At 37.2% G+C, this 26,685-nt stretch overlaps 1 protein-coding gene across 1 annotated transcript in view; it reads left to right on the forward strand.

The window, feature by feature from the left end:
* LAMA1 (laminin subunit alpha 1) overlaps positions 1 to 25,496 on the forward strand; it is a 98,411-nt gene extending 72,915 nt beyond the window's left edge. The window contains exons 38-63 of the mRNA XM_058831910.1: positions 200 to 316; positions 416 to 579; positions 1,202 to 1,344; positions 2,533 to 2,622; positions 3,776 to 3,892; positions 5,268 to 5,450; positions 5,743 to 5,897; positions 7,676 to 7,819; positions 8,459 to 8,592; positions 8,758 to 8,908; positions 9,435 to 9,559; positions 10,849 to 10,999; positions 12,233 to 12,377; positions 12,987 to 13,128; positions 14,262 to 14,376; positions 14,565 to 14,735; positions 15,154 to 15,305; positions 15,788 to 15,973; positions 16,420 to 16,582; positions 17,733 to 17,845; positions 18,915 to 19,104; positions 21,054 to 21,212; positions 22,298 to 22,451; positions 23,065 to 23,198; positions 24,266 to 24,488; positions 24,946 to 25,496. Coding sequence (XP_058687893.1) covers positions 200 to 316; positions 416 to 579; positions 1,202 to 1,344; positions 2,533 to 2,622; positions 3,776 to 3,892; positions 5,268 to 5,450; positions 5,743 to 5,897; positions 7,676 to 7,819; positions 8,459 to 8,592; positions 8,758 to 8,908; positions 9,435 to 9,559; positions 10,849 to 10,999; positions 12,233 to 12,377; positions 12,987 to 13,128; positions 14,262 to 14,376; positions 14,565 to 14,735; positions 15,154 to 15,305; positions 15,788 to 15,973; positions 16,420 to 16,582; positions 17,733 to 17,845; positions 18,915 to 19,104; positions 21,054 to 21,212; positions 22,298 to 22,451; positions 23,065 to 23,198; positions 24,266 to 24,488; positions 24,946 to 25,106 — 3,882 coding nt within the window. The 3' untranslated portion in view covers positions 25,107 to 25,496. The remainder of the gene's footprint in view (positions 1 to 199; positions 317 to 415; positions 580 to 1,201; positions 1,345 to 2,532; positions 2,623 to 3,775; positions 3,893 to 5,267; positions 5,451 to 5,742; positions 5,898 to 7,675; positions 7,820 to 8,458; positions 8,593 to 8,757; positions 8,909 to 9,434; positions 9,560 to 10,848; positions 11,000 to 12,232; positions 12,378 to 12,986; positions 13,129 to 14,261; positions 14,377 to 14,564; positions 14,736 to 15,153; positions 15,306 to 15,787; positions 15,974 to 16,419; positions 16,583 to 17,732; positions 17,846 to 18,914; positions 19,105 to 21,053; positions 21,213 to 22,297; positions 22,452 to 23,064; positions 23,199 to 24,265; positions 24,489 to 24,945) is intronic.
* The last annotated feature ends 1,189 nt before the right edge of the window (positions 25,497 to 26,685 follow it).

Genomic DNA, 26,685 nt, shown 5'->3' on the forward strand with positions numbered 1-26,685 from the left:
AAATATCAAAATATGGGATTGTGTTTAAAAGCTGATATTTTACATTTTTAAACTACTTAAATATTTTAATATATATGATACCTTAAAAATTTAAAGGAAATGAGACTCCTGTTTGAAAACCACAATATTATGTGTTATGTGAACTTATCAGTATAGCTGGCTTAACAGCCCATTATAAAACACTTAATTTATGCTATAGGACAAGAAGCTAAAATTAAAGGAAGGTGAAGAAGTCTCAACCATGCTCATTAAAGAGGGAAAGGTCCTACTGAATGATGCTGCTGCTCTTGCCCAAGATGTGAAGAACTCTACATTTGTAAGTCCTCAAATTTTAACATCCTCTTAAGAGACTCTCAAGTTCATATTGCTATTGAAACAAAAAAAAAAAGAAAAAAGGGAAACTTTTTTTTTGCAGAACGCGGAAGTCCAGCAGGACGGGTTGGTCCTCTGGAGCACCAAACTGCGACATCACGTGGATGAGCTGGTGATGCAGATGTCTGTGAGAGGAGTGCTTGACTTGGTGTACAGAGCTGAGGAACGTGCCACCCAGTTCCAAAGACTTGCAGATGCACTAGAGAGGTGATAAACTTAAGAATTATGAAATGATGAGATTTACATTAGTGTCAGATTTAATATAAATACGTTGAGGCCTAACTCACTAAACAAATTCCCTACCCGTGTTTAGAAAACAGAAAATTTTGCTTGGAGTAACATTAGGCAATTCTTGACTTTACCACAGCCAGATAAATTCAATAAAGCAAAATTTAATATAAATTAGATTTCAGATGCTTATAATTTCCTCCTAGATCCTCTGTCTCTGCTTAGTTTTGGAGTTGCAGATAGAGGCTTGTTTCTGTTCTGTTTAGGTGATACAATTTGTTTGTTCTAAGGGTCTTTATAAATTGAAAAAATTAACATAAAAAAAGGGAACAAAATGGGAGGAAAGAAAAAAAAGATATGCAATTGAACAAAACAGAACAACAACTAACAAAATAGAAAAGAAAAACATAATTGAAAACTTTTTAACTGGTTCTTTCAGTTCAAAATAATGAATTGAAAGCCCCTTATGCAACATTGGGCAAGTTGTGCTTGTTTTTTTCAGAGTGCATCGTGTATTCTGGAAAGATGTGTGTGTTGCAATTGAAGACATGGAACTCAGTGCTTGATTGAAATTAGAATTGCTTGTTAATTGTCTATTTAGTGACCTTTCCAGAGTAAGAAATGTGACTCTGAATGCAACGGCTGCTATCTACACTCACTCCAGCGTTAAGAGTGTGATTGAAAGAACAGAGAGTTTGGCAGATGATGCATCTAGAGTTGTGAGTGGCCCCTTGGATTTAGTAAGTATCAAAATTAGTATTTTAATTTAGGTCTTCCCCTCTCTCATTTAGGAATATTTGTTATAATTTTTTCTGCGCTTGCTGAAAACTTGAGTCCTCTTGATGGAGGCATGTCCTTGATGGCAGCGTGTCCTACAGCTAGCATGTACTGTTTCCTGAATCCTACTGTTTCCTACTCCAGTGCTGCAATGGCACTGCATCTCAAGTTCTGTTTACCTTGCTTTTCTCTCTGCCACAGTATCATTTTCCCTTTGTTTTGTTTAATTTTTAATGTCTAATGCATGTTTAGCTGGACTGGACTTGATACTATGAGGGTTTATATCAGGCGTCCGACATGTATTCCCATAGAACTTAAATTCCTAGACCTCTAGGTCCCTTCCACCTTTGGAATTATTCAACGATCTCCTTATTTGACCTATCCCTCCTCCATTTCTATCTAGGTATTCCCAACCATAGCTACTTTGCTTAGTAGAGGACATTTCATGACAAATGTATGTTTGTGTCTCATCTACTGTCCCTCTGCCTACAAAGATTATCAGATTGTTACTGAAACAGTAGATTAGAAAGATCAGACCAGTTCCCAATCTGATCTTAACAGTTTCCTCTAATTTTATTTCCCCCCTCACATCTCTGTGTCACTCACATTATAGCTGCAGAAGCAAATGTGTGATAATGCATTTGCATGACATTGACCAAAGTAGTTGATAATGTTTTGTGAGCTTGTAGGTTATTGTATAGCACTCTGTCTTATTAAAGCTTTCTACGACATGAATCCTTCAAGGTATTTTCCAGGTTTTTTCAGTTGAAGAAAGGTAAAATAATGCTTCTAAGTCTGTGACTTTGAAATATCTGACTTTAAATTACTCAGTGCTGAAAATTTTGAATTAGGCCTGGAATTAGAATTTCCAAAAGACAACAGTGAATCACTAGCAGTGTAGAAACTAAAATTTTGTAAGTTTTGTTTCATAGATGTCTTTTTTTATTATTGAATCACAAAGACGTTCAATGTCACATTATTGAATAAAGGATAACAACTTGTATTATTTTAATGGATGCTTAATAAGGTAATTAATAGAATATCTCATCAATAACAAGAATGTTCAATAACTTTATGTAGATGTCTGCAGATAATTAAATATTTCAATTTCTGTTTTTCATATACGGCAACTTGATGTCTGTGTCTTTTAGCCAGATGAGTCTTTCAGTCTTCTGGGAAAAGAAACCCTACTGCTTAGCTCCAAATTTCAGAATGAAGCTAAAAATCTGAAGAAAAATAGTGATGGTCAGTTCTATAGAATTCACATTTCTGCCTCTATTTCTTTTCCTATTTTCTGTTTTGTGCTGCTTTTTTGTGGAGTTTATTTTTTTTAATGAGCATAATGTAAGGTAAATACATGACTATGTACATATTTTCATGCAATTAAGATTGTTTTATGGATTCTCATATTATTTTAATTTTTTGGGTAAGAATAAAATTTTTCTCCATAAACATTTAGAAATTTGGCCTTACTGTACCCCATTTACCCATAAGCAGTGCTTGCACTGGCTGTTTCTCTAAACTTTATGAATTAAATCATTAGAGATTGTGTACTAGACAAAGAAAAAGCATAATTCTTGAAAATTCCATTCATTTGTTTTTATTTAATAAATCATGGATGACACAGGTATGTAAGATGGCACACTTAAGTCCTAATCCTTTTTACTTGTTTCTGATGGACAGCTGAAATACAAGAAAAAGCTGAAGTTCTTTGTCTCCATAACTTCAAAAATGCTTTTGGGTTTTTATTACTCCAAAGATACCAGCACAGCTTTGAAGTCTACACCATGAAAATTCAAAAGCATCTTGAGCAAAGGCTTTGTGTAGGAGCCAAAGCAAACTCTTTAAGTTAAATTTTTGACAAAATTGGACAGAAAGGGAATGTTTCACAGAGATAAAATGAAACTGTAAAATGATGTTGTCTTGCAATACCCGTGGTTTACAAATATTTATAAATTTTATGTAATTTAGATGGACAGAATTACTTTTTTTGTTCCTTCTATTCTACATATTTTAATTTCTAGTGAAAGAATTCTGGAAACAGATCACAAATATATAGAAAAAGGCCACCTTTTTGGCTCCTGTTAGATAACATAAAATGTGAAGCACACTGTAAAAATCATTAGACTTCACAGTCACGGAATAATTTTAATTTATAGCCTTTTCCTCACTATGTTTCTAGCCATTCAGTCCCATGGAATTGGCAAAAAAGGGTAGCTTTGAACAGAACAGTGCCCACAGGAGCTTATCTATTTATACTGCATTCATTTTGCATTCCTGTTTGTAAAATGCTCTTTCTGTTGGGGAAAAAAAAGCTCCATTTATGATATAAATGAATACTTTGGTTTTGTGTGGGTTGTATGGTATTTGTTTATGCATATGCTATTTCATTCAACAGGACTTCTATTTGGATTGAATGGGTTTAACAAAAAGGTAGAAAAGATTCAGCAAAGTACTAATAAAATTGGCACCCAACTTAATGATTCTCTGTTGACACTCAGAGCATTGCCTAACAGTAAGTGAAATATATATTGACTTTCTCCTTATTACTGAACTCTCTAGTACAATTGTAATAAAAACCCTGTTCATTATCTGATTGCAGAGACCTAGCAATAAACTATATTGGAGACTTCATTTAGCCTCCTAAATATTTTACATTCTTTTCAGTAAACTCATTAAACATAATTGGGTTATGATATAAGGTCTGTAGTCTGATTCACATTTCACATTGCTGTAAATCAGGAGGGGCTCTGTTAGAAATATAATTGCACTGATATGAAAGGAGAGTGAAGTTATAGAATATTTAATCCCACATGCAGAGAAATTTATGTATGGAACTCTGAGATTTCACTTCCTTTTCTGGCTTGTTTCAAAATTGTTTATAGTAATCTGTGAACTTCACAGTCTGCATGTGAATGTTTTCTTTTTGTAAATGCTGACTTCATTTAAATGGTTAAAATCTATTTTCTGTGCTTTTCTAAAATTAAGGAACTCCTCTTTTTTCAGTCATCATTTTGAATAAAGGCAAGACCTAGAATCCATGGAAATTAATAGAGAAAATTACTTTGAAGTTGTGAATAAGAGGCTCCAAAATACTTTGCCAATCTTAATAATGTGTTTTAAGTTAGAAAAACACTGATAAAGACCTCTTGCTGGGGTTGTTTGATTCTACTGTGAATCTGGGTTAGAATGCTAAATTCAAAGCCTTAAAATACCCATTTTGCAACTCAGAGACATAATTCATGCTAAAGGATAGTAGTAGTGATGATGTTACACTGGATATGAATTGCAGGATGCTATCTAACATTGAAAATTAAGTTGTCAAAATCACAGGAGTGTTCTCCTTAGCTCACAGCTTAACATTGTTTGATTTCAGCCTTGTTGTTACATTTCTTGAAGTTGTTGGGTTTTTTTTCCCTCTGGTCAGAGATTCATGGTGGCATTGCTCCCTGTGTCGAGGGTGGTGAAGATGACCCTTGGAGCATCTTCCCACTATTTTGGGCAGACAGTGTAAGGGGCAGGCTGGGACTGGGAGTGGTGCACTCAGTATACAGGTGATTGTAGCCAAAAACAGAGGGTCTAATAGACCTTCTGTCTCACCTGCTTTGCATAGAATTCAAAACTTTAGTCTCAGACGAGTGACTCTGGGTGCCAACACTCATTTAAGGAGCTCAAACACTGTGAGCCTGGTGCATTCATACAAACTTCCTGATGAGATGGGCAGAATCAAATTTCCCAAAGGAACAAAAATACAATTCTTATTATGACAGAAAAGTAACTGACAGCATTCCTAGTATTTTGACTGTAGCTGCTGTTTCAAAGCCAAGCATGTTAGTTGCAAGTATGTATGAAAGTTTTGAATATTTTTTAACCTTGGAACTGTGTTTCAGATACCAGGAAATACATGTTTGAGGTGAAGGAGCTGGCTGTGTCTGCAAACACCAGTGCTGTGGTGGATTTAAGTCACTTTGGGGAGTTCAGTCAAAAGCTAATGAATACATCTTCTACATTGTCCCAAGTTAATGACACTTTGAGGAAAACAAGTGAACTCATAACTGATTCATCAAAAGCTGGTAAGTTTGCTCTGTAAAAATGTCACTGCTTGCAGAAGCAGCATTAATATTCAGTTTTAACAGGCATTAAATATGAGTCTGATGGACTGAGAGTTTATTCCTAATTCAGTAAAAACATGCTAACTTTTTAAAAAGTCCCCCAGAGTATTCACATGGGATATATATCACTTACTGATGTTTAAAGTTGCTGAAACCAAAATGATCACAAACTGGCTACCTTGGATAAGTATGTTAGCAATGAACAGTGTATTTGCTTTCACCCTGCCTCGATATTTCTTTTATGTTTTCACAGCATTCACAGCTGAAAAACAAATTAAAGAAGTTGAAGCACAAGCAAGTCTTTTATTGGATAGACTCAAACCTTTGAAAATTCTGGAGGAGAATCTGAACAGAAACCTGTCTGAAATTAAAGAACTTATCAGCCAAGCCCGCAAGCAGGCAGCATCTGTAAGTTCCATAATCCCAGACTTAAATGACTTTTCACTTTTAGCAGGGAGGTTCTTTGAGATAAGTAGCCTAAAATTTACTTTCAAGGTGCCTGGTTTGTTGTTGTGGAGTCTCAGTGAAGTCCAAAGAGCCCTGACTGATGCTATAATCATACTGGCAGGGCTGTTGGTACTTTTTAAGGCTTTAGCATCGAGTTCGTTATTGCATTTGGGAGTTTGTCAGAACAGCTAGCTAGTAATTTATCCGCTATTTCCTCCTGTTTCCTATAAAAATCGTGAAACACAGTATTTCAGAAAGCAGTCATGAGAGGTTTTGATGAGAAAGAGACAAGAAAGGGCATGGTACTGCTATTCTCTTTAGTACAAGATGTTAATTTTTGAGATTATTTAAAGATTAGTGTGAGGTGGCCCCATATAACATCAAGTACCATCATAAACTTTCTTGTCAAGAGTGCTGATTCTATCAATACATTTTCCTGTCATTCCCTGTGTTCTTTGCAAGAGGCAGCTGAGCATCCAGAGTATTTTAAGACAGTATACTTATTTATAAATCTCTGCTTCTTCCTTAAAGATGCACAAGTGAATCAACTGTACTATGGATCTCATTAGACTGTGAGGGAAATATGAAAATGACTTTGTAATGTAATTTTTGTTATTCCTTTGACATAAGTATGGATATGTTATTGTAAGATTTAGGGAGGTTTTTTGGAAAAAAACCAGAAGGCACTCAGTTCTTCCTGCAAATCTTAATTATATGGTTATTGCTTCTCTGTCACAGTCTACTGAAGCTTAATGAATCCACTGCAGAAAAAAAGGGAATGGTATTTTCTGAGGTGTCATAAGCCACAGAGTTTCTTGGCAAGGTGAATAGCGGTGTTAGCGAAGTCCCTTTTTCCACTTTGGGGGAGTTTGTTCTGTTTGGGGGGTGGGAGTTAGGCTTTTTTTTTCTGGTTTGGTTGGGTTTTTTGTTTGGTTGGTTTTGTTGGTTTGTTTGTAATTTTTTACTACACAAGAGAAACTTTATGTATCTGTGTCCATACACATTCATACACACGGGTGCTATGTGCATTTAGCAGGTACAGGTGTATTCCATGAAGGTAATGGAATTAAGGCTTTTCTCTTGCTAAAATGGATTTTCTGCCATTATACTACCAAGCTGCTGGAAGTTTGGCTGCATTTAGCTTGGATCAATGTTTTATCAGTTTACTAAACAGTGGTCAAGGGGTATGACAACAGGAATAATATTTATTTAATCTTTCAAGGTTGAACTTGCCATATATTCATGAATGTGTTTTTTAATATTGTTACAAATTTGAAATAACCAGAATTATTGCAGAAGGTCTGCCTTATTAATTTATCTAAAAAAAAAAAAAATCTCTCTACATAGACTAGAAATGGTTTCCTTTATTTAAAAACATTTTGAATTTCTGTATCTTTATTTTCTGATATTATGTCATGGCTTTTTGCTGATATATGATCTTTCGACCCCAGACTTATTGCTATTTTCTGAGGTGTTTGAATAATTTATTTACTGGTTCAATCCTCCCAGTTGAGTGTGTGTATTAAAACCGATCTCATTCTTTTCTATTGTGAATCTCTTTATCAAGTGATACCTAGGAGATTGCAAAAATCTAACCCAGGTAGCAATACTTAGATTAAATGAAAGGATCTCAGCAAAAGGACTGCATATGTTGGTCAGAAGCTAAGTACATACTCCACAAATGAGTGCTGCGTACACTGAGAATTGTTTAGATTCCATTTTCTTTTTTTCCCCCCCAGATTAAAGTTACAGTATCAGCAGACAGAGATTGCATTCGTGCCTATCAGCCCCAGATTTCATCTACAAATTACAACACCTTAACCCTCAATGTGAAAACTGCTGAACCAGATAACCTCCTTTTCTACTTGGGTAGCAACGGAAAGGTAAGTTTCTGGTGTACATTTACTGAAGGTAATGGTAGTCAAAAGTTTTAAATTACTTTTAAAAATTTTAAAAGTTTTAAAAATATTTTTTCTTAATTATTTCAAGCTAAGTAACCAAGTGGGGTCCCTTGCAGACAGATGTGCTCACTAGGGGTGGAAATATTTTTGTGCCACACAGAGCTAGACTTCTTGAAGCTGTCCCTCATGAGCATGGTGCATCCACGCACTCGAAAGGGAGAGAGATGGCTCACTGTCACATTGCTCTCCTCTTCATTCCCTCTGTAATCCAAATAAATGCACAGCTCTTAGTTCCTCGTGGCACACTATCATGGGATAGTATTTTTACATACACTCAGGATTGTATATTTCTACACATCTATGTATCTGTATATCTCCTGCTTTTTTTTTTTATTTTTATAATATATATATATATATATATATAAAGAAAACATTCAGCTGCTTGCATATAATCTGAGGGAGTTTTGTTTCATTAGAAGTGAGTGAAAAGCCTGATTTTGCTAAACATCAGCTCCTGTAATATGGGATGTAAGGACATGAATCTGGAAAGACTTTCTCCATGTTACTGGTGAAAATACACATTTGATGCCATGAATTAGAATAGACTCTTCTGTTTTTCAGACAGACTTCCTGGCACTGGAGATGCGACGTGGTAAGGTAGCTCTTCTTTGGGATTTGGGCTCTGGATCAACAAGAGTGGAATACCCTGATTTTCAAATCGACAACAACAAATGGCACAGAATACATGCCACCAGGTAATAATTAAAATGGGAATGTCATAAATGTTGCACACAAAGCATCCACTGAGTTTTTAGTGATGAGTTTTTCTTGTTCTTAGAAATAGTAGAAGCTAATAGTATTTATGTATTGATTAGGCCTGGTGATTGCCAAGACTATTTATCAGTATTTGTATTTGACAGGTTTGGAAAAACAGGTACACTCAGCGTAGAGGAAATGAACTCCAATCAGAAGCCTTCACCTAAGTCTGGAACCTCTCTGGGGACAGCCAGCATATTGGATATTAACAAGTCAACCCTAATGTTTATTGGAGGGCTTGGAGGGCAAATCAAGGTTAAATTACGAGATCAGCCTTCTGTTAATTGTTTTGAACATGTTTGAGAACTACTTTTGCATTATAAGTAAATGCATGATTTGGTTACTTTATCAAGAAATGCCAGGTACTCTGAGCATAAAGGAGACATTCTGTAAGGGTTTTCTAGTATCCTGAAGTTAATTTTCCTTGGAAATTTTTGCATAAAATTTTTACCAGGACAGTTTTTGTGTGCATGCACCATGTATAGACATAAAATGAATTTGGGTTTTGTTTGCTTCTTCTATGGCTTCTTTTAGTTTGCAATTGTTATTCATGCCATGAGGTGTGTAAGTAGGTCAAGGACATAGTTATTTTACTTTTTTGATGTACTAATCTATTATTATTTAAATTATAATTGTCAATAGTTATGCTAAAACATGTTGCTCTCTTATTATGATTTATATCTAACAAAGTTAAAGGAAAATGACCAAGTAAAAATTTTGCTGCATAATTTTCAGAGTACCTAACATTAACTGTATTCATTAAGTATTTCTTGTTTCATAGAAATCACCTGCTGTTAAGGTGACCCATTTTAAAGGGTGCCTGGGAGAGGCATCCCTGAATGGCAAATCTGTTGGTCTTTGGAACTACATAGAAAGAGAGGGCAAGTGCAATGGCTGTTTTGGAAGGTATTTTGTCTCACTCTTTAATTTCCTATTTTATTTTTAACAGGTTTAGAATAATTTACATTTGTAATATATTTTTGTGTTAACTAAAAATAAGGAGCTCAGACAAATTGCAGTCTTTTGCTGATCATTAACTTACAGTTCTGAGCAGATTAATCTGAATGTGTCAGTGGTGTCAAATAACTTCTCTGTGTGGAATTTCAATTTTTGAATCACTTTCTCAGAGGAGTTTTATTGCTGCTCTCTATTTTGTGCATGGGAAGTAGGGACAACCAATGAACCAAAATAGTTCGGAATCTTTGTTTTCCAGAAGTTTTCCATAGGACAAATTTATTCTTTCCTAGGGTAAGAAACAGCATAAAGCAGTCTCATTAAAAAAAAATCAATAGCAAAACTGTAGCCACTGTGCTTGGTACCTTTTGCAGACTGCACTATTTTTATGTTTAAGGAATAGAAAGAAATATGCTTGTCCATATCCCCTTTGCAGACTATTTAATGCAGAAACAGCAGAGGGTGCTGCTTGATTGTATAAGATATTTTTTACAAGTCTTGTACTGCAGGGAAAGGGGCTAACAGATCAGGTATTGTAAGTGCAATTATGCAAAGCATTTTGATAAATGGATGACATGTTTTAATTTAGAGGGTGTATGCTGTAACAATTATTTTTTTCCCTTAGGAAATCACTGGGTTTGGCTTTTATTTTCATACATAAGGGAAGAACACTTATCTTGTGTGCATCCTTCCCCATGGCTAAATCATATGTTATGAGGTTGTATAATGAAAGTGGCCGTTGGCTGGAACCCTTCAGTTATTCATTACATCAAGATTCAATTGTTTTCCCACACTTTATAAATTACTGCCTGGAGGTTGCACTGACTGAGCAGTACCTGAAGGGAGCCAGACAGAAAGATGGAGAGAGACTGTTTATAGGGGTATGGAGTGACAGGACATGGGGGAATGGATTCCAGCTGAAAAAGAGTCGGTTTAGATTAGATGTTAGGAGGAAACTCTTTACTGTGAGGGTGGTGAGATGCTGGAAGAGGTTGGAAGGATGAAGCTGTGGATGCCCTGTTCCTGGAAGTGTTCAAGGCCAGGTTGGATGGGGCTCTGAGCAACCTGCTCTAGTGGAAGGTGTCCCTGCACATGACAGGGGGTGGAATGGGATGGGCTTTAAGGTTCCTCCCAGCCCAAACTATCCTGTGATCTAACTTTTCTTATATTTTATATAAAAACTACCAGGAAAAAAAAAAATGTTCAGCTAACATTTTTATACTGGTTTTCTACTTCTGTAGCCCACAGGATGAGGATACTTCATTCCATTTTGATGGGAGTGGATACTCGGTTGTGGAGAAGGCACTCCGCTCTACAGTGACTCAGATAATAATATTTTTCAGTACCTTTTCACCAAACGGGCTTCTTCTGTATCTTGCTTCAAATGGCACTGTAAGAAAATGGATCATATTCCTAAACTGTCATCCAGCTTACATATACCATTAATAATGTGTAATAATATAAAATATAATAATATAATGATTTTATACTGTTTATATGATACATATAATATAATATATATATTATATGTGTATATATATATAATGTACTAATATTCAGCATATTACTACTTTTCTGTAGTTCATCACCTGTGATTGGCATCATTAGCCAAAGGAATAAAGACAAGAACCCTAGAGGACAGCTCACTAGAGCAAATATTTATCTAAACTAAAGGCAAAATTAGCAATGAAAAGAAATCTTCACAATTTATTTAAATTTTGGAATAAAAATAATTTACTTTACACCAAAAGTAATGATTACTTAACCAAAGGATAGAAAAGGAAACAGTAAGGACAACAAACTAGATTTTTCAGTTGGAGGAACCTTTTCAGAATGTAAAAGTGTTTCAGAATTGAGCTTGCAGAAGGACAATATAATAATGAAAAACCATATTGAATTAAATCACTAAGATAGGAATTCAGTAAACTGAAACAAATTAAATAAAACTCCTGCAAAAGCAATATAACCCAGACCCATCACCAGACCTTCATTGTCATGTCATGCATTTTACTGCATACTTAGATGGTGGTTTTTCTGTTCCTGAAGGAAGGAAAAGCTTTGTTTGGATACAGACTATTTCAGCGTTGCTGCATTATTCATTTGCTTTATGTACTCACTGCCTGAATACATTGCACGATGATATCTGCTTTAAGCTTTACAGTTCAGAGGGGGCACCTTCAGTGCAATTCAGAAAGTCTGTTTTACTGGGTGAGGAAGGTCTTCATTTCTTGCTGGAAGAACACTATAGTGTTTGATCGTTATGCTGTCAAATCAAATGACTTTTGACTTCATCCAAAAACAGGAAAATGTGACTCTGTTATTTAACCCTTCTGCTGAGTAATCAAACCTCATAATACATTTAAGTACAATACATTAAAATCAAACATCACAATACATTAAGTAAGGGTAATAACAAAACAACAATACATCCTTATGAGGTACTTGTAACTCAATTTTCTTAAATAAAGTGAAGATGAGCGTCTTGGGACTAACACATAGTCCAGGTACAAGAGTTAGTACATGTTTTCCACACAGTAGGCCAAATTTTCCAGGCATGCATTCTTTAGGAAGATTTTATTTCCAGGAATGTAATCTGTTTGTTTGTAATCTGCTTATTCTTCTCAGAAAGACTTCTTGTCCCTTGAACTTGTTGATGGCAAAGTAAGGGTGACTGTTGATCTTGGTTCAGGACCTCTTGCTCTTACGACAGAAAATCGTTACAACAATGGCACGTGGTATAAAATCTCATTCAATCGGAATAAGAAGCAAGGTAGGCTACAGACTGAAAAATCCGTGTGTCTGTGCATTTACAAATATAAATATCTAAGATAGCTGCAGGTCACTGCAACCAAATTTGATCACTTCCAATGCAATATCTTTAGCAGCCACACCTAAGGTCCTTCGCTTTTAGGACTACCGTGTAAATCTTTTGCTTGGTTTAGCACATCTCACAGAGAGCAGGTAGTGTAGGAACTGCTGGGCAAAAACATACCTACAGTCTTTAAAGACTGAAAGATTTTTGTCTGATTCTGTAGATGAGGGATTGCATTTTCTCTCCTGCATTTTAATATTAATTAATATAACTGTTTTGTGGGGGCCTGTGTTTCAACAGTAATGCATATGCGCTAATAACTATAACATATTCTCAGATGTATCTGTTTTCCTGTAGACTTCTCCAGATTTGGTTTTGGCAGAGAAGAATGAGTGAGATTAACAGAATAGCTGGAAGTACAATAAATTGCTCATTCTAAAAATAAGAAGATTGTCCATTCATGTCCGAGTCAATGAATACATTTTCCTTTATTGCGGACAAGATTGCCAGAAGGGAAGAGTGTGTATTCATGTCCTTCTCCAGATCTTTACTCTCTTTTATTTGCAGGAGTTTTAGCAGTCATGGATGCATATAACCTTAATTATAAAGAAACCAAGCAAGGAGAATCTCCTGGGGTTGCCTCGGACCTGAACCGTTCTGATAAGGACCCAGTCTTCATTGGTGGGCTGCCAAGATCAAGGGCTCTGAGGTAAAATCTCTCACTTTCGCACCTTTGCTAAGGCTCTTGTAAGGTGAGGGAAAAACTTTTACACACTCTTATCTCCCTGAAATTAGAGAAAGACAGTGAATTCTGAAGTTTAGTTTATGGCCATGTGTACCACATCTGTCCTATGACTTCAAACTCTGATACGGTGCTTTCCACTTGTAGGTCTGATGCTGCAGTTCAGATCAGAAATAATCTTGTTTTCTTTCTCCAAGGGTGATTTCCACCACAGCAGCTGCCACAGCAGCCCCTGTGCTCTTTGGGGCAAGCATTCAGCAGTGCTGTCTGCAATGATGCTCCTTTGATCTCTACCTGTCTGAGCCTTGCATTTTCCAGATGGCATTTATGGGCAAAACTGTGCTTAAAGATAGAAGTTGTACTTCAGAATTCCTGTAATTCAGTAACTTGGAACAGAGGAAAAACTCTGAACAGATCAACAGGAGACATTGCAAATACATATTTTACAGCATGTCTCTAGTTTATGGGGATTTTTTTGTATTGCATGCCTGTACTGAACTTGCAAAGTCACATTTCTTCCACTGGCTTCACTGTGAAAGGATAAATATGGCAAGAGAAAATCTAATTAAACTTTCTGCATGCTCTTGACAATAAGGTAAATTCTAGTACATTATTGGTCTCTGCACAGTTATTACAGAGTGCAGACTTGTTAATCTTAGCTGGCATACCAGTCTGTAAGGGATTATGGCAGGATAGCCTTAGATTTCTCAGCCTTAGACTGGGAACCAAATTAGGCATCCTCCAGACTTGAAAACTGAAAAATAAATATTGCATAGTAGACAGCTACAGTTACCCTTTTACTCAATCCATTTTCTTTCAGCTGAAGATTCACCTTAAAGTTTTGGGAAATGATCTAACTTGAGAACACAGCATTACACACTTAAGTTTTAATTTGGTCATATAATTATCTTGACTTTTTTAAGACCAGATTTTATATCTGAAAGTAAAACTTAAACTATGTCTCTCTTCATCTGCACCAGACCAACTGCATTCTTTAAAACAGATACCTCTTACTTTTCTTACTGAAGAGAAATTAATATTTTCTCTCTAGAGATTCCAAGTACTACTCCTTGGAAAGAAAGCCTTGTTTTGTGTTTCAGGAAAGGTCTTAATAGTAGAATGTATGTGGGATGCATCAAGAATCTGGAAATATCTCGTTCCACCTTTGACTTGCTCAGAAATTCATATGGAGTAAGAAAAGGATGTGTATTGGAGGTATGAGACTTTAAAGTTTTGTGACCTGATCTTTATTTTAATGGAATAGTGAATAGTGGTGTTTGCAGTGAATTGAAACAGAATTATCTTTAAAAGTTCTAAGATAATCTAATCTATATTTGATTTTTTTGCTTATCTGACACTATGTAGGGATAAACTCATTATTATTTCTGTTCTTCTTAAAATAGCCTATTCACAGTGTGAGCATCATGAACAATGGATATATTGAGTTGGTACCTAAGTCCTTAAGCCCAGAATCAGAATTGATGGCAACTTTTGCTACAAGGAACAGCAGTGGCATAATCCTTGTTGGCCTCAGCAGGGGACTGGAAAAGCGACGACGAAGACAAGCACACTTGGCAAGTACTGAAAACAAAGAAGTTCTGGGGATTATTTTTGCCATTTTTATTTTGTAAAATCAAGTCAGGTTGCTATATATATTGTGTATCTGATGGAGAGTTGGAGCTTCTAGAATCCAAAGAGAAAATCTTACTATTTCCTGCTCTAAGAGAAGGAGTGTGTGGGTGTGTAAAAAAACCTCATGCACTTTACCTAGAGTTGTTTTGACCAGAGAAATGTCCAGCTTTTGTGTTTGGTGTTAGAAGGCTTTGCACTCTGAGAGGTACCAATACAATTCCTACTAGTCTTTGATTTTCATTAAAAAGTTTGCAAGAAGGTTGGAGGTAAATTTTTCCCATGTACTTTCTGTTTAAACACTAAATGAGTGTTTGAAAATTGAGCTACAATTAAGAATGAATCCTCTGATTAAATCTACAGCCCTTCTTTTCCATCATGCTGGTTGATGGTCATCTTGCACTGCACATTAATGCTGGAGATAGAGCAAGCACTAGGAAAGTAGTTCTTCAGTCTGCTAATGGAACTTACAGTGATGGAAAAGAGCACTCTGTCATCCTAATTCGGAATAAGAGGTACATGTGACTGCGAAGAGTACTACCTGTTTAGTTATTTTATGTTTTGTCAGTTCACTGCACTCTCTGGGGAATTGCCTTTGCTAGCTTATTATGTGGGACAATCAGGGCTGTGTTTTTCTGCTGTCAATGCAGATGTTCTGATTTACATGGTAATTGTATACAGCATACAGCCACTGATAGAGGTGTAGCTAAAATCTCTGAGAACAGCTTGGGGCACTTGAGTACAAGCATACTAAATAGTATTAGAAAAAAGATACACAGCTATCGAAATAATTTAGAAAGGTATTTGACAAAACTTTACATTTTAAAAAATCATCAAAAGAAGGGCTTAAAGTTTTAAGACATTGAAAGGATTATCAAAGTGATGGAATCTTTATTTATTAGAAGAGGATGTTTTTGAGGCTGATAGGAATGCTTTTCATCTGAAAATGACTCTCTAAGACCTTGTTGAATGTTTTCCCTACTTTATCTTTTTTCAGGATCATAACTGTACAGGTGGATGAAGGTAAACCTGCAGAATTGAGGCTTGGTTCAGCAGCAGAAAATAGCCCCATTAATGTTTCCAACTTCTATGCTGGTGGCATTCCAGCAGAAGAGAGCATCTTAGGGCTAAAATTGTCTGGCTCCTTTTATGGCTGTATCAGCAACCTTATTTTTAACAAGGAGTAAGTCAGAAGGGTAACTGCCTTGTTTTGGAAAACCTTGTATAGTAATTGTTAAGTGGAGTTTGTAATCTCTTCCATGATACTTCTGTTTGCCTGGTTTTAACGTAAGATATGCATGATATGGGTCATGATCTGGGTATTATAATAGCCAGAAAATGGATATTACCCGTTATATTTCTAAATAGTATTAAAAATGTCTTTAATGTTTATGGAGATGCTGCACAAAGCACAGCTTTCTCTACTATAATTTCATCCACAGTGACAGATAGAACAGCTTTCCAAAAATATTGTGGTTTCATATTGTTCTTCTCAATCTGTCACAGATGCCACCTCTTTCCTTTTCCCCTGATACTACTGAAACACCTTGTAAAATACTCTCCTTCTGCTTTGGAAATAAGCAGAAATGCACCTCTTAAAATGTATTTTTTTTTTTTTTTTAAATACAGGCTTTTATATTTCACCACTTCCATGAAGTATGAACATGTGGATATGGACAGATGCTTTCTGTCAGAGAAGCCTAAACCGGCTGTACAGCCATCAGACATTGCGATTCAACCTGAACTTCAGGCTTTGCCAGCTCCCCTGAGACCTCTCACAGACACAAAAAAAGTACGTATTGCAGCAAAGCTCTGTTGCCACCTCTTTTGTTCTTTCTTTGTGGAGAATTATCAAATTATGGACTGTGGATATTTGCTTCCTCTGCAGTATGGAGTGGTTCAATGGATGTTGATTTGAAATTATTGTTTTCTGTAGAAAAACTGGGAGTAACCTTTGTAGCAGCCTGTTGGCTATTTGGAATGGAAATGTAGTTAGGTTTATCACTCTTCAGGCAGCAGCAACAACAGCAAAAGGAAAAAAAAAGAAAAAGAAAAGTGGAATGATGATCTCCCAACAGAAGGACTTGACAGGAACTATTATCTTTAGTGTATTCCTGCCAAAGGGATCTGTGCTCAGATTTGCATTAGCCGTGCAGTTCTGCATTCACATTTTCCTGGTCACACACATGCAGACTCTGCTCTGAGTCAGAGAGGAGGCACAAACCACTTGAGAGACACAGTGTCTGAATGCAGCTTGCATGGCACCTGTTTCCTCTCACACAGTCCCTGTTCCCAAGAGAGAAGGCAGCATTACTTCTCTCCTCTAGCAGCTGCACATCTTTATAATGAAGGGTTTCCAAAGCATCCTGAAACCGTTTTCCTGTGGCAACAGAAAGCAAGATTTTATACATTTGAAAAATCAAATAAAAGAGCAAGATTTCATACATACAACTGGGACTATAAAAATCAATAAGTTGTCCTTTTTAAAGCTAAACTATAGCTTTTTGGCTCATATTCTGTTACTCAGCTCTTCTCCATACCCCAAATCATAACAAAAATGTTTCCTCATAAAATGGGAAAATATTTCTACCAAACCTATAAGATTTTCACACTGGAATAGTACTTCCAGCATTAGTTATCAAAAGGGCTATCAATTAAGACAAAAAGCAAATTGAATATGTCTCAAGCTACAAACATTTCTCAGCAGGGAAGGCCAGTGCTGCCTACAAGACATAGTTCAATCATTAGAAATAGTTCTTTTTGAGCCTGAGGATAGGTTGGAATGATTGTGAGTTTAGTTAATTGATGTTGTGCTGTATACTTTGTGGTTATCTTGTGGCTCAGTTTTGCTTCCTACAAAGCTCTATGCGGGCACATTTTCATTCAACAGTTGCTGGGCAGCATCTGACACTGTCCTACTTAATAAATCCTTTCATTAACAGGTAGTTTGTGCAAAAGATGAGCTGCCTGATCATGTTCAAGGTGCCCATCAGTTTGGACTTGCCAAAGGCAGCCACTTGACCTTGCTCTTCAATCAGTCTGCTGTCAGGAAGAAGTGAGTATTTCCTGAATTCCACATGCACAGAGTGTGACTTTGCATTGAGTTGCAAGAAGTGCAGTGATGGTTTTCATGACTGATCACTGCATTGCCAGCTTTGAGCATGGCCCTCACTTCAGGTTTCTCTGGGCTCCTCATGGAAGAAAGTATCATATCCCAGGTTAATGATTGTGAGTTTAGTAACTCATGATCAGAATTCTGCATTTTTTTTCCCTCTCAGACATGAGTCTCACTGTACCTTCTGTAAGTACTTTGACTTCTTTTTTCCACATAGAGAACTCACATGTGGTCCCTATTCCTTTGTCTGATACAGATGACATCTCACCCTCTCCTCTCTATTTTCTGCAAGTGCACCTTCCATATTTGAGGGTGCACTTGAAGGAGACTGCTGAGAAGTATAATTTTTTGAGACCTAATGTGTGGCAGAGAGGCCTCTCTGCCTCTTTTACTTGTTTGAGAGGTTCCCAACAAGGTCCCTATCACATAGCCTGCAAGTCACTTGTATTTGCTTCTTTCAACTCAGGAAGTCTCTGCAGGCATTGAGAAAAGAGTGGTTTTTCCTTCTAGCCCTTCTGTTACAGCTACTGAGCAAAGGGCATTGCAGAGGATTGAGCCCATGTAGTCTGAAACTGGTGTCTCCATAATAAATGGCTCATTCATCTCCTCTACCTTTTAAGCCTCCCTCTGTTCTCAGTCTGCCCATAATATCCCAGCAAGCCTGGCTAATAGTAATGGATGCCATAAAGTTATCCTGGAATGGGTTCATTTCTTGGGGCAATAAGCAAGCCTGCAGTCACAAACAGCTGAGCCTGTCCCCCTTAAAGTTCATCTCACTCTTTGACAAGTACTTTTTCTTCTTCTGACAGGTACATCACTGATTTCCATTATGAAATACATTATAAGTCATACTTTCTTAGAATCAACATAAATTCTACTTTTCTGGCTTTTGAACTAATACATATCCTTTCATAACAATAAATTGGTCCAGGCTGTTCTCTGTGTCCAGAAAACTCTTCATCACTGCAGAAGAAATACTTTCCAGTAACACTGAATTTTTATTGTCTAGACTTTCCGTCCAGCTGAATCTCAGAACCTTTGCCTCCAGTGGCCTGATTTACTACATGGCTCACCAAAACCAGGTTGATTATGCAGCCCTACAGCTTTATGGGGGACAGCTCCATTTCTCATTTGATTTAGGCAAAGGAAAAGCAGTAGCTCTTCACCCTGCTGTTGTCAGTGATGGAAAATGGCATACGGTAGGTGGTCGCCAATCTTGTGCTCTATTTTCTCTTCCCTGGAGGTACTGCTATGGATTTTTCTTGCGTTTTCTCTATACTTCCTGTGTTGCAAAAGCAAACTAGTTCTGATCCAATCATGAAGTCATTCAGAAAATTTAAATTTGATAATTATTTCATTTTAAAATTGTCATTAATTGTACATCAAATCCTTCCAACTACCGTCAAGTATCTCAAACTATTTAGGAATTAAATAGTTCACCAACTGTGTAGTGATTGTCATCTTCAACAGAGAAGTACCTAACAGAGAGGTGTAAAAGTCTGACCTTTTCCACAGAAAGCTTTCAATGCATTGTCACTAAAGACCTGCACTTCAGTGTGTGACAGAGTGACAGAGATTTGTGGGTGCACAATTTCTCTTTTCTCCCACTTACCGCTTATTACCTGAGCATGTCAGAGCAGCTAGTGACAACAGGGAAGCACTGTCTTTCCTTCCCTTGGTTGAGGCGACATGAGAAAGGGGGACATTTGAAATGAAGGGAGGGCTTGTCTTAAGTAGAGTTGAGAAATTATGTCTACAGCTTGGAGGTGTCACATAGCACTCAGGGCCTTCTGCACAAAGATTGCGTCAGTCTCTATTGGCCCAGTTCCTCCGAGCAACCCACCTGCTACTGGCTCTGGCTTTCTGTGTGAGAAGTGACTGTGATGTTTGCAGGAGTTCTAGAAGTAACTCTGAGGATATCACTTTTCCTAAAGGCAGGTGAGGATGACAATATTCATCCTGCTAAGCTTCCCCTCCTTTATCTATATGTGAAGTCTTCACTCTAGGAAGTGACTTCTGTGGGACAAAGTGATTGATGACACAAAGCTGCCAGCTTTTCTAGGTGCCTGGGGAACCAGCAGAGTTTTTTGCTTTTCATAAATAATCAGCAGAAGAAAAAACAGCAAAAATTAACATGAAGAAAGGAAATGTTAACTTCCGCCAGAAATATCACAGTTAAGCTCTGCTGCCTACCCTGAAAGGAAGAATGCTCCAGGACTTACAGCTGCATATTTAAAATTTCACATACTCACATAAAACTCATGCTGACACTATCCACATTTTAAGAGCTGAACAGATTACATACTAGAGCTGACCTATCTTTACTACCCAGGACATAAAGCAGGAGCTTCAGCCTTCTTCAGAGATCAAGGCTGAGTCACACCACTTCCCACCTGGGGGTGATCATTGCAGTCCCTCTGCAATCTATGCAAACTAATATGCATTGCTACTGAAAGAAGTACCTCTTCTTTTCATTCTCTGCTCTCTGCTCATATCACCCTGCTTTGCCCCTTTATTCCCTTACCAGCCCAAATGTTCATGAAACTTCATGTTGAACCTAGTCATGACTCATGACTGGGACTAAAAGTAAGTAGAGAAGAATAAATGGCTTGCTGACTTCCCTCAGCCACATGTGAGTAATTGTTTTAGGGCAAGGCAGGCATAAGGACATGAGTGAACAAGATGGACTTGAAGAAGAACTGGAGAGCTTTTTGGTCATAGTGAACTTAGCACTGCCTATCATAAAATGACAGCATAGGAATGTGCACTTCTGAGAGCAGCAAGGCCTCAGCTGTTGGGCAGCACAGTAATTGCAGGAGGCCAGCACAAAATGCCTTTCTCCAAACTCAGTGATGTACCCATATGCTAAGGCAATAAACAGGTGATTTAAAGAAATAATAAAACAGTGGAAACCTTAGGCAGAACAGTATGAAATCATTGTGAGCCCTTGGGAAGGCAAGAAAGCTGTTTAACTGCTCAGTTGTATTCAGAAATGGTCTCAGCCTCAGGAAGAATTTCAAGAGAGTGCCTCAGAACAGAATGTCAAAGCAATTGAACCACTAAACAATTGTTTATTTCTATAGCAAATAATGACTAGGTAACAAGTTTACCTTATTCATTTACGTTTGCATGCTTCCCTTTTTTCCAGGTAAAGACGGAATATGTTAAAAGAAAAGGCACAATCATTGTGGATGGACAGGAACTGGTAGCAGTCAATGCTCTGGGAGATGGTAGCACCTTGGACGTGGAAGGAAAGCTCTATGTGGGAGGACTCCCCTTAGACTATGTGCCGAAGAATCTTGGGAATGTAAGGTTTGGGGTGGGAGGGTGTCTCTGGCATTTTGCAAGACTAGAATGAGCATATAGTGCAGCAAACCCATTTAATTCAGCATCTTGTCTCTGACAGGCTAAAAAGAAGTACTTAGGGAAAGAAGCAACAAGGAAAGTAATGACCCTTTACCAGATAAATCCTTCTAGCTTTCGATGGCTTAATGACTCCAGCTACAGCTTATATCTTTGTGTGTTAGTAATAGCCCTTAACAGAACTTTTTTCATTCTGTTTCAATGTTAAAGTGGATAAAGAATATAAATTCCTGTCTTTCATAGTATAAGGTAAAAACAAGACCTGCAATCTCAGAAATTTTAGTACCTCAGTCCTATAGCATTCAAACAGAAATTAGCTGCCTTAAATATCTCTGAAAGACCGTGTTTTAGCTGTCTTTAGACTAAAGCATATTTTTAATACATGCTTTTAGAGGGTAGTTTTTTGTCCCCTTCCTCCTTGTGCAGCCCATGGTATCAACAAGGATTCTAGTGATGATGATAATGTTTCTCATAGAGTTGTAGAATGTCCTGGTTTGGAAGGGATCATCGAAGTCCAACTCCTGGCCCTGCCCAGGACACTCCAAGAATCACACTGTGTGCCTGAGAGCATTTTCCAAATGCTTCTTGAACTCTGCCAGGCTGGTGCTGTGAACACTTCCCTGGGGAGCCTGTTCCAGTGCCAGCCACCCTCTGGAGCGATTCAGATTAATCTTTTTTCATTAAGAGAACTTGCAAAATGTCCTACAAAAATCTTGATTACTCATTAATGAAGCATGTTTGGAATGTTTTTACAGTGGGGTGTATCCCTACACACAGTCAAGCAAATACAATTTTTTCTGTATATTATAGACAGTGTATACTCTGCTTCTAACTATTTAATTTTGGCTCTAAGACATTATGAACCGCACATAATTATATGTAATAACAGAAATTTAATTACATAAATATTTTAGATTCTGCTGTGTTCTTCAGGTAATATTTTATCTACAGTGAGATCAGGTGAATCCCTAAGAGATCATTGCAGCAGTTTATACTAAATATTGTCTCTTATGTTTCCATATGCCTTAGGTTACTCACAGTATTCCTGCCTGCATTGGTAGCATGACAATTAATGGCAAACAACTGGACAATGAGAGTCCTGTCTCTGTCTTTGCTGTGAATAAATGCTATAAAACAGTGCAGGATGGTACTTTCTTTGATGGAAGTGGCTTTGCTGCTCTTGGTAAGTGTCCTTAAATGAAAACAGTGCCTTACTGAATTAATGTTAATGAAAAAATACTCCTTTTAGATCTTACTGGAACTGTGTATAATTAACTGACTCCTCACACAGTGAGTGCACACCCTGCCTATGGATTTCTGCGTCCCTTTACTCCATCCAAAAGTGGCCATTTCTGCAAAAGGCTATCTTGCTGAAATAAAAGAACTAACGATTTTAGCACTGGAAAAGAAATGGACTACATCTTTCTTTAGATAAGAATCATGTTCATGATATTAAGGTCTGTTAAAGAATATGAAGACAAAAGACTTGGGAAGTAACATGAAGGATTACATTTGTGCTCCTTACTATTTCTTACAAATGAGATAGAACGGGTTAAATCCGAATAAATGAAAAAAACCCAATTTATTTGCTTATTATTATTTGGAATTTATATTTTCCTGTAAAAAAATGGGAGTTATGACTTTGGAAAACTTATTTTCCAGAGGTTCTACAAGGTCATATTCCAGCACCATAATTAACAAGTGTTTTAGACCTTTTAATGGTAATTATATATATTTAACTTTGTACACTGTGGATTACAACAGTCTTCTGCTAGAAGTTTCTAACTTCTTTTCAGTCAGAGAAGGCTACAAAGTGCGCTCTGATGTGAACATCACCCTGGAGTTCCGTACAACAGCGGTGCATGGGGTTCTTCTCGGGGTCAGCAGTGCCAAGGTTGATGCCATTGGACTGGAAATTGTACATGGCAAGGTAGGCTGCCCTGTGCAGGCACACTGATTTCACAAGGCTTGTTTGAAACCGGGAGGCTAAAACTCTTGGAATGCATGAAATACACACCAGTGAAGTGTGATGGAGGCTGCTTTCCACAGAAGGAATTTTGAGAACAGACTTTGTCTCAAGGTTTCTCATTGCCATCATGTGATAAAATGTGCGATTAGTAGAAGCCACTGGAACTTTCTGGATTTTTAATTAGTGTAATTTATGTTAGTGTGCAGCCACTCTGACCTTCTGTACTATATATTTTGTGTGTTAGACCAAATATATATCTTTTTTATTGCTTAATACTTTTTCTGCCATTAAGCTATCCTTGTCCTTGAGAAAAATATTGCATATACAATGTACACTGTTTTGTAACCTCTTCTTCAGTATTCATGAGCAATTAACTCATTCTCTACTTCCACTTGCCATTATGCTCCATAAACCTTTTAACAATCAATATACATAGTTCTCCAGTCATCTCTTGCATAAAAAATATACACTTGATTGCTCTTAAGTATTTGTTTTTGCAGAAATAGCTCATTTTTTATTCAAAGCTTCCTAGCTGGAGACAGCATTAAATGTCACTGTTTCTGTGGGACATACTTTCCCAGTTAATACTTACATATTAATTCTCACCACAAAGGTGAGGAAATGTCTACTGCTTTGAAAAATAAATACATGAAAAAAATCAATACAGTTATTGGCAATGACAGGTGCTTTCAGGCCATTCTTTTTTCTCTTCAGTTACATAGCGTGAATCTTCTTTCAGATCTGAAAGGTTCTGTGAAAAACATCTTGATTTGTATTTGTAAGGAACATTGAAATTCCTAGTGAAGTATATCAATGGACCATTGCATAGGTAGATCTAAGTGTTTTAAATTAAAAAAAACCCACTTTAATAAGGATCTACTCTATCCATTAAAGTAAACATTAACCGTGCACATTGCCAAACATTTAAAACGGAAATCTCTGCACTAGTGTGATTGTGCTTTTATCTAGGCAGATTAGTTAATGTATTCTTACTTTATATCTTCATTGGCATCTGGCTGTTTGTACAGGTTTTATTCCACGTCAACAATGGAGCTGGCAGAATAACGGCTACGTACGAACCAAGAGGCACAAATAGCTTGTGCGATGGGAAATGGCACAAGCTTCAAGCAAACAAAAGCAAACATCGCATTTCGCTGATAATTGATGGGAATTTGGTTCACACTGATAATCCCTACATCCAGTCAACATCTGCAGATACAAATAATCCCATTTATGTTGGAGGTTATCCTGGTAGGTACAATAATATTTCCCTTCCCTTCTGTCCCTTCTGCATTCACTCCCACAAAAGTGACTCTTAACACGTGCTCCCTTTTGGTTTGCCATGGGAATTGTGACTGTGTACAGCTCAGCTGTTGCTTCATATTCTGCTAGTTTCTATTTTAACTTCAAAAACACCATGCAGAGTGGCTTTCTCCTCTGTTTTTCCCTCTCATCTTCCACTGTCCCCTGGCAAGAACTATTTCTGCAAACTCTGCCAAGTTATTGCCGTGCATGGCTTACGCTTGAAAAGAGCAGTGACCATCCATGTTGTGATGTCACAGTTCATCCAAACATGAATGGAACTTGATGCTCCTCAGGTGATGGTTTTATCTGTCACTTCAGAGGGGCAGAATTTTAATAACCTGGACCTTTGTATTTTTTCAGTTTGGTGGAAATAGATTTTACATATTTCATGCTTGTTTTTCAGCTGATGTCAAGCAAAACTGCCTCACAAGCAAGAGCTCATTCCATGGCTGTTTGAGGAACCTTGTTTTGACCAAGGGCCAGCATACAGAATTGTTTGACTTTAGCAGAGCTTTTGACCTGCGTGGAGTGTTTCCTCATTCCTGCCCTGGGGCTGAGCACTGAACTGCAGCAAAGCCCAACTGGATTGAGAGAGGGTTTGTTGGGTTTTGTTTTGGTTTTTTGGTTTTTTCTATCTGTTATTTTGCATTCTCATTTTGTAATGAAAAGAAGAACTGATAAGAAACTGCCATCTATTTGATTTTTCTGGTAGTTTTCCAGCTCAGGTCATTTATTTTTTTTAATCAGAAGCGCAATGTCTGCATTTTAACTAAATGGTTTTAAACAACAAATACCTCTACAACGATTTAAATGGCATTAATTGGATATTTTTATTTTGGGAATTTTTATTAATCAGTGTTTACAGTATGTTTTCTTTTGATTACTTGACAGTATTTCATTTTATTGTGCGTTGGTGGTTTTGTAAGAAGGTAATAATTTTGGACCACATAATAAAACTACAATAAACTGCATTATTTCATGTAGTTCAGTTGTCCATGCATTTTAGTTAGAAGAAAAAGAGCTGGAAGGCTGAGAAGTTACAAGTATGCCCACTACAGGGAGGTTGGAACTAGATAATCTTTAAGGCTTCTTCCAATCTGGGCCACTATATGACTCTGATTCTATGAAATGTAAGTGGACATAGTCCAGCAGAGGGAGCAGGAGACTGACTAAATGCAAAATTTTGAAGGTCTCAGATTCAGAGTTTAATGAACAGAATTTTCTTAGTTACACTTCACAGGGTAGCTCCAATTCCTTCTGCCTTACTATCCAGTGCTTCTGACGCTCATTATAGATACATTGGCTAGATGGGTTATGTTCCTGTTTATGCTTTCATGGAATCAGCTTCAGGACGAGCAGCATCTCTATGGCACAGAGATGCCTGTGAAGTGATGTGTTGCTAAAGAAACAATTTGGGTCTTATTTGGGAAAAAATTGTATTTTGGCAATGCAAACTTATGCATCATTCTTTGGAAATCAGTGTTTCTTACGGACACTGGGAGGCAGTTTGGAGGCCAGCCTGCAGTTGTATCTTTGTCTTTTCTTACTGTGCCTGCCTCTGTTTCTCAAATGAGTCTTCCAGTAGCTGTTCTCGAGCCAGCCCAAATCTGGGGAATTGTGATCAATCTCAATCAAGTAAGGATATCCATTCATCAAGTGGCCAGATCATTGAGCAGTGACAAATGTGTCTCATACTTCAACATGCATCTGTAAAAAACATAGTTCTTTCCAAGTTACTTCCATTCCCCTCCCCCCCTTTTTTTTTTCTCTTTGAACTAGCAGTATTTTTGTTTGCTCCTTCCAATTTTATTTGGCTTTTACTATGCATTTGTTAGTTTCTCTCTATGTATTTTGTACTAGTTTAAAAAATACTGGCTGAAATGAAATTCCAAAGCAGTTTGCCATTACTTTCAATGAGGCAGGATTCCAAGCAGTGTGTTTTGTGCATTGCATAGAGGTAGTCCAAGTGAAGAGCTTCTGGAGCAAAGAGCTCCTCCACTTCAGCAAGGGTGGCAGACCATGGTCCTCTGTACAGCTGTTCAGGTGCTGTAACAACACAGTTGCTTTTAAAACAGATACACCACTGCTTTTCTGCCCCCTGCTTCTATCCAAAATACACGTTTAGATTTGAAGAGCTGGCTTT

This window comes from Poecile atricapillus, chromosome 2 (genome assembly GCF_030490865.1).
Source record: "Poecile atricapillus isolate bPoeAtr1 chromosome 2, bPoeAtr1.hap1, whole genome shotgun sequence".
Taxonomy (NCBI): Eukaryota; Metazoa; Chordata; class Aves; order Passeriformes; family Paridae; genus Poecile; species Poecile atricapillus.